Source organism: Acyrthosiphon pisum, chromosome A2 (assembly GCF_005508785.2).
Source record: "Acyrthosiphon pisum isolate AL4f chromosome A2, pea_aphid_22Mar2018_4r6ur, whole genome shotgun sequence".
In the NCBI taxonomy this organism is placed as follows: Eukaryota; Metazoa; Arthropoda; class Insecta; order Hemiptera; family Aphididae; genus Acyrthosiphon; species Acyrthosiphon pisum.
In genome coordinates this window covers 87,928,914-87,941,286 of record NC_042495.1, presented here as the reverse complement: position 1 = coordinate 87,941,286, position 12,373 = coordinate 87,928,914, and the positions used below count along the sequence as shown (strand labels likewise).

The 12,373-nt window shown below is 31.8% G+C and overlaps 2 protein-coding genes across 8 annotated transcripts in view; one reads left to right on the top strand and one right to left on the bottom strand.

The window, feature by feature from the left end:
- The window catches only part of LOC100160719 (protein cappuccino-like), a 3,543-nt gene extending 2,122 nt beyond the window's left edge, over positions 1-1,421 (bottom strand). The window contains exons 1-2 of the mRNA NM_001246146.2: positions 1,077-1,421; positions 233-304 (exon numbers count right to left, since the gene is read on the bottom strand). Coding sequence (NP_001233075.1) covers positions 233-304; positions 1,077-1,139 — 135 coding nt within the window. The 5' untranslated portion in view covers positions 1,140-1,421. The remainder of the gene's footprint in view (positions 1-232; positions 305-1,076) is intronic.
- A 764-nt stretch (positions 1,422-2,185) lies between these two features.
- Positions 2,186-12,020, top strand: LOC100572014. Of its 7 annotated transcripts, XR_003839653.1 has the most exons (7): positions 2,187-2,423; positions 2,692-2,834; positions 4,398-4,485; positions 4,700-4,834; positions 4,926-5,132; positions 9,565-9,788; positions 9,893-11,222. XR_003839653.1 is itself a non-coding variant. In XM_029490679.1 (6 exons), the coding sequence occupies exons 3-6, from the start codon at positions 4,439-4,441 to the stop codon at positions 11,174-11,176; spliced, it is 477 nt and encodes a 158-aa protein (XP_029346539.1). In that variant the 5' UTR covers positions 2,186-2,423; positions 2,692-2,834; positions 4,398-4,438; the 3' UTR covers positions 11,177-12,020. The 7 variants fall into 7 exon arrangements, 6 of the variants coding, with proteins under 6 accessions (XP_029346539.1, XP_003244664.1, XP_029346534.1 ...); XM_029490679.1 differs by lacking the exon at positions 9,565-9,788 and having other exon boundaries at positions 2,186-2,423; positions 11,089-12,020; XM_003244616.4 differs by lacking the exon at positions 9,565-9,788.
- Positions 12,021-12,373: the final 353 nt, after the last annotated feature.

The following is a 12,373-nucleotide window of genomic DNA, read 5'->3' as shown; positions in this document are numbered from 1 at the left end:
TTTATTTATTTTGAAAGTGGAATACAAAGTCAAATAATAATAAAATATAAAATCAATATGTCATTCCCTCAAAAATATTATTATCTTTTTTGTAATAGGTGACTTTACTCTAAGATTCCTTAAACGCATAGAAAAAATGATTTTGCGTAAACGCGTTTTTTCTATGTTGCGCGTGGGCCAGAGAGAGAAAACGAATAGTGCGCTGATATCCTCTTAAGAAATTAATATCTACCATTTCCATAAATGTCTGAAACTCTTCCAATCTGGTGAGCATATCTTCGACTACATCTTTTAGCGCACCAACCTGAGAATACAAACAAAATCCAGAGTATATTTAATATAATTTCTATACTTCGTCTGGAATAAGAACGTTAGAACCACGAGCAGCGGACCAAAACAGGTACGCCGCATGCAGATCTGGCTTATGACTGTAACTATATGCATAAAGCTATGATAAGGTTGCGGAATAAGCGTGGGCAGAATTTCTGGCATGAATTTCTTATTCATACATAAGTACATAACACACACATATTACAAAATATATCATATCATCGCCATCGTGCAAAAAGTGTCTAAATGAAATTTGAACTTTGTTGGGAAACCACAATTGAATATTCATAATGGTCTGGAAATTAAACACTTGGTCAAAATACAACAGCCCATAACTTGGTATATATTTAACATTTAAAAAAATACATAAAAATGATAAAAACTTTTGAAAATACCTAGACAAATGCGTGATATGTATGATTTTGAAAAAAAATTTGACCATAACTAAAAAAAAAAAAAGTTAGACCCAATCTTTTAAGGCTATTTCTTTATCATTTTTGGCATACTTTTATATGACGTCGGCTGGTCACTTCACCACGGAACACATTATATACATTAATATTTTTTTTTTTCGTACAAGGGCCTCATTTAAAACTTTGGCCCCTGGGCCTCAAAATGTCTTAATCCGGGCTTGATTTCGAACGGAGTATAGTACTAGTATTTATAAGCAACGGTATTACATCGTAATATAAATACGTATACCTAAGTGTACTGCCTATCAAATATTTTAGTTTCAATGAAGTTACCTCATTTTCATTGTTGACTTTTAAGTACTCGGAATAATCGATTGCCAGCTCGTCTAACATCATTGATTGATTTATTTTACCAAGAGGTTGTTTTACTTTTTGAACTGTTTAAACTTTAAGCAACAATGTATATTACTTAGGCTAAAATTTACAACATTAGTACCTAAGACAAAAACTAAAAAGTAGATCCGTATCACAATTCAAGAATAAACAACCTGTCAACATCAATCACATTTATGTCGATTTTATTAATTAATTAATTATACAAAATACAATATACCACAGAAAAATTAATAAAAATATTTATACAAACAGACTAGCTACACTCTGTACTATATAGAAATCTGTGTTTTATTTTTTAATCAAATACAAGAGCTATCATTGTTATCAACAAGACCTAGTTCACTATTTATGATTGGTCCCCCTGTCGTGGTTGGCTGCACCGTGCTGCACCGTGGTGCGGCGTCCAGGGCGACGGCCGACATGCCGGGCCCCCAAGCCCGCTCAAAGTTCAAACTGACTCTCTTTTCTCGTGGCCCTCGACTGAACTCCGAGTACCCGAGTCCGAGTGCCACGCTTAGTCCCGCACTACCGCTCCATATTATAATTGATATTTATTCGTATAATTTCAATACAGACAATAATAATAATAATAATTATTATTATTCAATCACCTTGAGGCTTGAAACCACAACAAGGTGTATTGATACACCATACACCTTGATCCGTAAGTACCTATATATCGACGCCCCAGATCAAAACTGCAACAACTCAAATAATTATTGGTTTGTTGGGTATAATGTTTTTTCTATATTGTTTTTCTATGTAACGTAATGTAAATTATAATATTGAAAATGCTCTCTCGTGGTCAATAATTTAACTATATTTTATTGCGTTCTTGAACTGAAATCGTTATAAGATCGTCTATAAGATGGTGTACATAACTTGGATTTGTTATAACTCGAGTTGTTGCAGTTTTGAACTGGGGCGTCGATATGAAAAATAAATATTTTTATAAAAACTCCTTATAAGATATGCATAGGCAATTTCGGGGTCTCTTCCTTATCAGAATATTGATAAGTGGTATAATATTATATTAATACTATAATATTATGGTAAATGTAATAATATGATGATCGAACGGATATATGATTTATCTTCATTCTTCAGACTTCAGAGACATCAGACATTTTACTGTTTTTTTTATTAAGTTTTGTCATTTTTTACTTTTTAGTAACAATTATTAACGATGGTACAGATTGTGGGAGAATGGCAGATGATATTATTATGTATTATGGTAATAATATCAGCTCAAGTTGTATGATGTCAATTTGTAGTAAATAGTAGGTAAGTGCCTATTAAGACACAAAGTTGTCATAAATGTATCTCTGATCTAATCTCATATCAATAGTTTATAGTAAGTAAATAATAATTGAATATCAAACTTAAAGTTTTCCATATAAATATAGAAAGAAATGTAGATATAATGTAAAATGTTATTGCATTATAGCTTCTATGCGATTTTGGCAATTTCTTTTTTTTGTAACATATTTAAATTCACCTTTTAAAAATGATGGTGCCTTACTGCCTATTTAAGAATTTTCCTTTTTTTCAGTACAATTTAGTCGTGATGCTATAAGAAACGCTGCAAATATAATATCCATGGGTCTGAATCTAATTAAATTTTTTGTAACCAAGAGCTTTGGCTAACAGAGCCGGCAGGCGTATGGAGCGATTATACTTGTCACACCATAAGACGTAAGGTTACTCGTTTTGTGGACTATTTCCCTTTCCATAGGGTTTAATGAGCAATTATAAACCTAACGGCAGGCATAAGGAGCGATTTCTTGTCATACTTTAAAATTTTTATAGTTAAAACTTTTAACCTTAGTTTTATTGTTTGGATAGGTTTTAATCATATGACTGTAAATCACTCCATTCAATTTATAATCCAAATACCGCTGCTCATACTAATAATGTTGATTGTATATGTGGCTTGAAACATTTCTTTATGCAATTTGTAACTTATAAACCCTTTACCTGTGGTTACTCTGTACTCACTCGCCGCATTTTTTCCCATGAAACCAAGACTTTATTGTTTCGAAAATTTAAAGATACTTATTTAAGCAATACCATAAAACCTACTAATACATGTGATTATAACTTAAAATCTAATGATTTGTGAGAATATTTTTTAGCTTAACAGGGACTAGTACCAAACCTAAAAGAACCAGTCTGGAACCGGAACCAAAACCTTTATTTTATTAAAGTACCGGAACCGAACTGAAATTTTTTAGTTAAATAGGTTCTTTTAGGTTCAAAAATAAAATAATTTAATGGTATTACTGCATAGGCGCAATTTCAACTTTTGGCTTGGGGGGGGGGGGCTGAATATATTAAAGGTAAGCAGACTATTGCAATATAGCATATTAAAATTGTATGTCCTACGTTTTTGAGGAGCTACGGCTAACCTTAGCCCTCCAAGCCCCCCCACTTTGCGCCTATGAAATATTTTATGTATAAACTATGTATGATCATATGATTTTTCTAATATTTCTCAGACTATTAATTAAACCAGCATTCCCGATAGGTATTTAAAATTATTATTCTTTTCCGAAATTATCTGTTACCGGTACCAAAATTATTTGGAAATGATACCTTTAGTTTTTTTTTAATCAAAAAACCAGAACCGATCCGGAACAGTTATTTTATTTTTGGAAAACCAGTACCAGAACCAATACCGATAAATTCAAAAGGTTCTAGTCCCTGAGCTAAATTGTTCGGAAAATAATTAGTCATTGATTGTGTAAAATTATCTACTAGTTAAAGATAGACTTACTTATCTAATCACTGTCTTAACACTATGTAATCTATTACCTATAACTTTCTCAGAACAACATAATTCTTCATATCTATTGCATAAAACTTTTTATGGTCTTTTTTTTTTGCTTTCTCCCCCCCCCCCCAAAAAAAAAAAAAAAATACTTAATACATTAATATATGGTTCATAATTATTATTATTATATATAGATATGAGATAATTTTACGCTGGTTTGTACCAATACATTTCTTATTAGTGTACTACAGATATGAATGTAAAATTGTAAAAGGAATAGGAAGGCAATGTGATGTACAACTATATAGAAATTCTATTTTTTTTTTTAATTAGTCTTTACAATATAATTTATTACCGTTATCCATTTATATCAGTGTTTTCATATATTTATGGCAGTTTAAAAAACACCCAACACTTTTGTCCCTTCTACAATGAAATGAAAAGTCATAAAAGGTATACTTGATTGTAATGGTTCATGTTCACAGTACTAATTAAAAAACAAACAATTAAGAAGATATAATTCAATATGAAACCATTCAGAAAAACTATTGATGATTGTGCGATCAATTCCAAGTGAGCATTATAATTATTAGTGTAGAATTACAAAATGCAATTTTAACATCCATTTAAGAAAATTGTATTTTATAAAACTAGGAATTTTCATAATGTATGTAGGTATTATTAAATTTGTGTATTGTATCTAAATTATACATTAGTTACCTACCTACCAATTAATAAAAAATCAATTTTTATGTAATCTCTCTTGGTATAATGATATGCTACACAGTTCTAGAGTTCAAGAATTTAATGAAAATATTAAAAAGAAAATTATTGATGATCATGTATTTAACGGCATTATTAAAGAGGAAATTATTACTGATGAAACAGACCTCAGCAATGATAGTGAATTATTGCATCTAAGGTATGAATTTAATTTATATCATACTGTAATAAATTTGATAATGCAATTTTTATTTTAAATAATTTCTTTATGATGATATTATAATCCACAGTTCTGGAGTGTTGCCTCTCTCACTTGATGGTTGTTGTGTTCAAGAATTTAATGAAAATATTAAAAAGAAAATTATTGATGATCAATTATTTAATGGCATTATTAAAAAGGAAATTATTGATGATCAAGTATTTAATGGCATTATTAAAGAGGAAATTGCTGATAAAACAAACTACAACAGTGACAATCAACTATTACAAAATATATGGTATGAATTAAATTTATTTCATAATCATAGTGTAATATTAAATTTGATGTAACAATTTTTGTTATGATTAATTTTTTTTTTAGCATTAGGTTTAACCTTTAGGGAAATAGATAGTTTATAAAAATTATTAAATTAAAGCGTTTGGCATGTGGGCCTTGCTCTGCTGTACATAACGTGTCATCTGGGACACTATAATGGATGTGTTAAATTTGAATTTGAAAAACGCTTCTAATCTTTAACAGACGGTCTGCCAAAATTACATAGTATATTTTGTGATATTATTGCTATTATAGTAATTTATTTTACTATTTGTAATAAAGTAGATTGGATAATTTTTTCTAAATACATTAAATTTGAGAATTGTTTCTAATCGGCGAAAGGTGTCTCATCCACTTTGTATACTCTTTAAACATGATATAAATGTCCATAGTATCAGGTGGTCAACTGCCATTAAAAGTTAAGCCAACAATTTGCAGCTTCTGCATGATTACTTAATCTTCTTTATTAAGTACGCAATCATGTACGTTCCAAATTATAGGGGATAACTTGGGCTTTGACGACGATTTCTTATAACTGTACCGATGTAGTTTTCTTCAAACCATTCTTAGAGAGGGAATATTTCTTCAGACAGTTCATCATATAATAAGTATATACTATTGAAAATGTCTTAAATTTTAACAAACGCTAAAGCCAAAATCATTTTAATATAAATTGAAAATTCCTTTTTTTTATACTTCGAAAATAAATCCAGGTCACTAATTTTAAGTCGATCATTTTTGTTAGATGTTTGATTTTTTGTTAAATAAAATAAACATTCTTGAATTTGAACTTCAGTGAACTTGTTTTTAATTAATTTGATTGTAGTTTGCTCAAAATTGTAAGCTCCCGATTTTGGTTTTTATCCGTGTTTTAGTTCAAGTAGTATTTTAAATAGTCCTTCATACGTTTGATTTCTTTTATCTGGCAAAAGAGCATTAATAAGGGGATGTACACCATCGAAGGATTTATTTAATTTTATGTATACTTGTGAAAATAAATTATATGCTACTTTAAAAGTGCCATTGACATACCAATTGGAAGACTGATAAAATATTTAAATTTTGAGGACAACAAAAAACTAACATTATTATCTAAACCCACCCCAAAACGGCGCTGCTAAGATGGCCTGGTCCTAGTCTACTTGTTTAAATAATCAAATTTAAAACTTAAAGGCTAAAATATCTCATGGCTGTAAATATCGTAAAAGTTTTTCTGTTTAAAGTTTACTTCTTTAATTTACCGCTAAATATCAAATACTGTAAACATTTTATATTCACACTCATAAAAAATAAATTTTATTTTCCGGTAAACTTTTTTTTAAGGGTTGAAAAACTAGTGGGAAATCTTCTATTAAAATGTATAATGCTTGGTATAATATGACATTTTTTTTATGAATTTCTAACCAAAAAGTGATTAGTACAATAACTTTAAAAAATTTACAAAATCTAAACATTTTTCATAGCTATAAATATCTCAACAAATATTTAATATTTCAAAGATTTTACCATACCTAGAAACTGCTAATATAAATATTGGGCGAAAATTTCAAGTGTCTAGGCTTATTAGATTTTGAGTTACACAAATTAAGAAAATCGTTCTATGAAAAATAACTTTCCGCTAATTTTTTTTTTTTTTGTTAAGGTACACAAACACATATAAGTTATGAGAAATCTTGTGAGGAATCTAAATTTTTAAATAAAAGAACGATTTTAAGAAGAATTTAAAATATAACAATTATTTTGTAGTATATTAAATTTATAAGATGTTCAACTTATATATCTAAGGATTAAAAAATTAAAACAATAGGTTCTATTAAACTTTTAAATTGTACAAGCATGATACAACGTGTATGCTCATAATCGTTTATCGTATGCAATGATTTATCATTGAATTCCAATATAACACATCCATTACGACATGCTCGATAACTACTGTACAGCTGAGCAGTACTCACTTGTCCACCTTTTTCTTTCAATTATTGTTGATAATAAAATTTTTGGTCAGTCAAAAAACTTGATTTAAACATATTAAGAAGTTTTAAAATAGTAAATAGTAAAAAATTTTTTTTTTTTAAATCGAGTGTTTCCCCAATAATTTTTTATGACCATAAAAATCACGATCATTTTGAGGTAAATCATAAAAATGTTTGTTTTTATGTGTTTGAGATTAGACAATTCTATACTATAAAAATTGATGATTTTTGCATTCGGTTAGGATATGCTTAATACATAGTTAGTTGGACACCACTGGTATAGCATTTGGGTGGGTCGTTTCTTGTCATTAGATGGCGATGGGTTTGTGAGGTGTGGCCTTTTCTGAGACAATTTATAATTTTATTGTTTCTTGACTTCTGAAGAAATCTGACGGTGGAGGCAATGGGAGTATTGACATTTTGATTTCGTTAAGTTTAGTCGATTGTTTTAACCAATATTGTTGCCACACTTTGGTAGTGTGATTTTTTTGTGAATTTTTTGCGTCTGTGTAAGTAAAACCTGGAATAGTGATGTCTTTAGGTGAGCTGTGTGAGAGTTTTGTGACCTCATCGGCTTTTTTGTTGACTACTATATTGCTGTGACCGGGAATCTACATAAAGGATGTGTGTTTACCGGCAGATCGGAAGGATTGACTATGTTTTTAAGACTTGTTATTGTGCTTAGGAAATCACTTAGTATAATACATCTACGGATCAGGTGAAATATTTAAACTGATTCTAGTATAGTTATGGCTTTGGCTGTGTAAATTGAGTATTTATCGGACAGTTTATGTTGGATTTCAGTGTCGCCACATATGATATCTCCTCCTAAATTTTGATCTATTATAGATGAGTTGGTGTAAATCTGTGTGTATGGTAGGGCTTGGGTATGATTTCATTGTAATAGTATTTATATGATTTAGGATTTGTATCTTTTTTTGAGAGTTGATGTAGTTTGAGATTAATATCTAAAGAGATAGACCACGGTGATCTATTGCTAGCCGCATGCCCGAGTTGTTAAGAGTTTCGTGGTTTTTTAGGTGACATTGGTTTGCTGAAGAGAATAAGAATGAACCATAATCTTGTTTGGACAGGATGAGTGCTTTGTGGATCTTTATAAGTATAGAGGAATAGGCTCCCCGTGAGGTATGAAATAATGTTTTTACTATATTGTGTCATCGATAGATGCAAGATTGTTTTAGGTGTGGTATGTGGGGCGTCCAAGAACATTTTGAATCAAATATTATATCAAAAATTTTAATATTTTTGTCGTTTTTGATTACATTTTTAATCATATTAATTGAGATTTTGTTTTTGTTGTCGAATATCATGAGTTTGGTTTTTTCATCTGAAAATCTAAACCCAGATGTAGTTGACCACTTTATTAGTTCATTGGTGGCGTCATGTAGTATTTGTTTTGTTGGTATAGGGTTGCTACGACATTAAATAGAGAAATAATCGACACAGAGCAAGGCAATAATAGGCTTTGGTATTTACTTGGAAATGTAATTTATAGCTAGTAGGAAAAGTGTTACTGAGATCGTAGAACCCTGAGAGACTCCATTTTCTTGTATGTATAAGTTTGATGATTTGACTTAGAAGGTACATTGGAGTAACAGGTTCTGGATGAAATTGAGTAGGTTCCCTTTACATACTATTTTTTTAAGTATGTAAATTATTTTGTGGTTTTAGAAAAGGCAAATCAACACTGGATCATATTTTTACTCTGAGGCAGATAATGGCTAAGTTCTATGAATTTGATAAAGAGTTGCACCTTATATTTATAGACTATAAACAAGCCTACGACAGAGTTGATAGGGACAAACTATGGAAAGCATTAGAAGTACTAGGTATCCCCAAAATGTATGTAGGTCTCATAAAAGGATGTAACAAATAAGCTGCTTGCAGATTTCGTTTCCTGCAAGAAATGTCAGAAATCTTTGAGGTAAAATTTGGCCTTCGACAAGGGGATGCTGTATCACCCACTCTATTTAACTTAGCACTAGACAAAGTAATGAGAGAAGTATGGGATGGTCGAAAAATGGAATTATGTGGGGAACGAGTAGTACTGGGGTACGCTGATGAAATTGTAGTAATAGGAGAGATGAGAGATGAAATCATAAATACTACGTCTAAACTTTGAGAGCAAGTAAAACTAAAGGTCTGTGTGTAAATAAAGAAAACACGAAATACGTAATGGTAGCAAGAAAAGCCCCAGCCATAGACCATATAATAGTATATGATTATAGGTTTAAGAAAGTTAAGGTATTTAAATACCTAGGCATTAACATAAACAGCAACAACAATATGCACGATTAAATTAACGATAAAATAACAGGCGGTAATCGATGAGTTAAGGTTAACCAGATTAAGTTCTTTCTTATGTGTTGTGGAATTTTAGTAATTCTACTATAAATACAGGGGAGCATGGTTGTCCCGAGAAAAACAGTTTTTGTTGTGCATTTGTAAAATAGAGACAACGCATGCGGGCGTCCTCTTAAATCAAAACTTCTATCACGCAACTCAAATACACTATTTTACCACAGCTATTTACGACCAATAGTCACATACGCGAGCGAAACTTGGTCACTGATCAAAGAAGATAGCGAACGTCTAGAAGACCAAGGACCTTATGGGTGGATGTCGTTAGTTATTTCAATTTCTTTTTTGATACTTAATAGATTGTGAAGTGTGCTTCTATTTTGTCCTAAACCATTTTGTTCAGGGGAAATATATTTTATTTTTCTAGGAACCAGATGAGTCTACGATTAATGATTTTTTCAAGTAGCTTGCTCGAAATAGTGTGCTGACTAGAGTGATTGGGTGATAGCCTTCAGGGAGATGTTTATTCTTATTGGGCTTGAGGATCAGGATAACAAACCCATGTCTTCAGTATTTAGGGAATACGTTATTAAAGTGTTGAAAATTTCGAGTAAGTTGTAACGAGACGAAATGATATATTCCTTCGAATAGCGTGCACTTATACCATATCCGTAATAAAATTCGTGGACGGAGCGCCACCCGCTGACTACTATGTAACTAATACATGCGTTGTTCTCAACGCTACATACATGAAAACCACACTAGATGTCGCCGTACGCGCCAGCTTCATTGCACGTTGCGTACCAGCGACATTTAATTACAAAAAACTACGACTTATAAGTTAAATTATTAACTTATAAGTAAAACAGCATCTTCGGATTCGATCAACAACACCATATGACAATCCTCCGAAAATATACCATCAAATACCACCAAAACGCAACACCCAGAAGTCCATATTCTCGAAAACCAAAGCCGCCGGAGTATATGATAAATTGACCCCGACGAGCAGGCAATAGTAAATATTGTAGTTTTCCGTCCTATAGCTTAGTCGTGTCTGGTGTTCACCGTTCAAACGGGAGTACAAACAGCACGACAATCCTCGTTACCGTCGCCGCCGCCGAACGCAGTTTCCGCCGCCGCCTACCACTTGCCGTGTCTGGTGTTCACCGTCCAACGGGAGCACAAACAGCACGACAATCCTCGTTACCGTCGCCGCCGCCGAACGTAGTTTCCGCCGCCGCCTACCACTTGCCGTGTCTGGTGTTTCACCATATACTCGGGAGCACAGACAGCGCGGCAAGTATCGTCCCATCGCAACCGCCGATCGAGCTGCCATGTTGCATTGCAATTTCGTAACTGTAACAAACCGCCGATCGAGCCGCCGTGTTGCATTGCCGTTTCGGGATTTTGATACCGCCGATCGAGTTTCAGTTGTGCACTGACGACTTGTAGTTTTTTTCGCACGTTCGCTCGAATATTAACATTGTTGATAACGCAGTGCGTTATCAACAATTTTACCTACTCTACTAACACACGTTATTTTCACGTCATCCAAGTATTAATATTATATAATATTTCTATTGTGCGACTGCCGACCATTCGTCATTATCGTCATCGCAGGATAAACTCGGTTAAACTACACGCAACATCTGAGTCAGTCACCAACAGTTACCAGGCAACGTCCGTGAGTCCATTCCAATCATTTTAATATTGTAAAATCAATCCTTGTTATACGTATTTTTAATTGTACATTGCTTTATGCAATTAAATGATTTAAAAGAAAATATTGTTAAAATACCTAACACAGTACAAATAATAAAAAGAAAAGTTAATGAGGTAATAACTCAATCAAATCAAAATTAAACGTGTTATTATTTCCATTACAAGGTATTTGATACCGTTAAGGGGGGCATTTTGAAAAATAGCAAGGGATTTCCCGGGCATTGGTTCTCAATGCCATTTCTAGTTCTTCTACGATTATTTGTGAGTTGATTTGGGTTTGTGTAGTATCGTTTGCGGTTGATTGTGTTTGATGTATTCACTATAATTTGCCGACTGAAAATTAAGTGATTTGCCGACTATACTATTCTACATACTCAATGACTTACGTAATTACAAGTAAATACAAGTAAATTTTTTAATAAATACATCTAACTTGTTCGTCTCACGAAAACAGGATATTTGTATCGTTATTCATTGAGATACTATCCAATGAATTAATAATATCCCCAATTAGGTTGAATAAGTACTAATTAAAGGGCCTTGCTAGGGTCATTATTTAAAGGGCTACATTTAGGCTAATCTTGTCATAGCCACCCGAGATATATGTGTTAGTTGTAAATGATTATTATTGTGAGTGAAATCAAATGCGGGTATCGTCTCTCGTACGCGCATATACATGTCAATAACTCGATCAATATATCAATTTCACTACACGAATTTTACAGAAATATACATCTGTCTTTACAAAATTAAAGTTAGTTAACGTTTTCTAATTTTGATTCTGAAAAAATATTTGAATTTAGCAGAAAAAATGTCTGTGGATCGTACGAAACATTTTCCGTTTTTAATATTAATTTTAATTTTAATTATGATCCGAAAAATTGATATTTTCAAGTTTTCAATTACAGTTCACAATAATATAAAATTTAGATTTTAAAAAGTGCTTCGTATGATCTGTAGACAATTGTCTGGCGAATTGAGTTTTTTTTCAGAATCAAAATCGGATAACGTTAACTAACTTTAATTTTGTCAATACTTTAGGTCTTTTCAGGTATAATTGACGAAAGTAGCGAGGTCCCTTAATGTAAGTTTCTATAATTATTTATACCGTCATCCCCTATCAATTTCGACAAAAAAGAAATTTTAATTTCACTATTATTGCTTGATTTTTTCCGTTGCTAAC

What these genes read in the sequence shown, in the direction of transcription:
- LOC100572014 (XM_029490676.1), top strand. Translation starts at nt 4,439, where the DNA reads ATGAAACCATTCAGAAAAACTATTGATGATTGTGCGATCAATTCCAA. An exon ending in GATTGTGCGATCAATTCCAA is followed by an intron (nt 4,486 to 4,699) that starts GTGAGCATTATA and finishes TATGCTACACAG; the next exon opens with TTCTAGAGTTCAAGAATTTA. An exon ending in CAACTATTACAAAATATATG is followed by an intron (nt 5,133 to 9,564) that starts GTATGAATTAAA and finishes CTATAAATACAG; the next exon opens with GGGAGCATGGTTGTCCCGAG.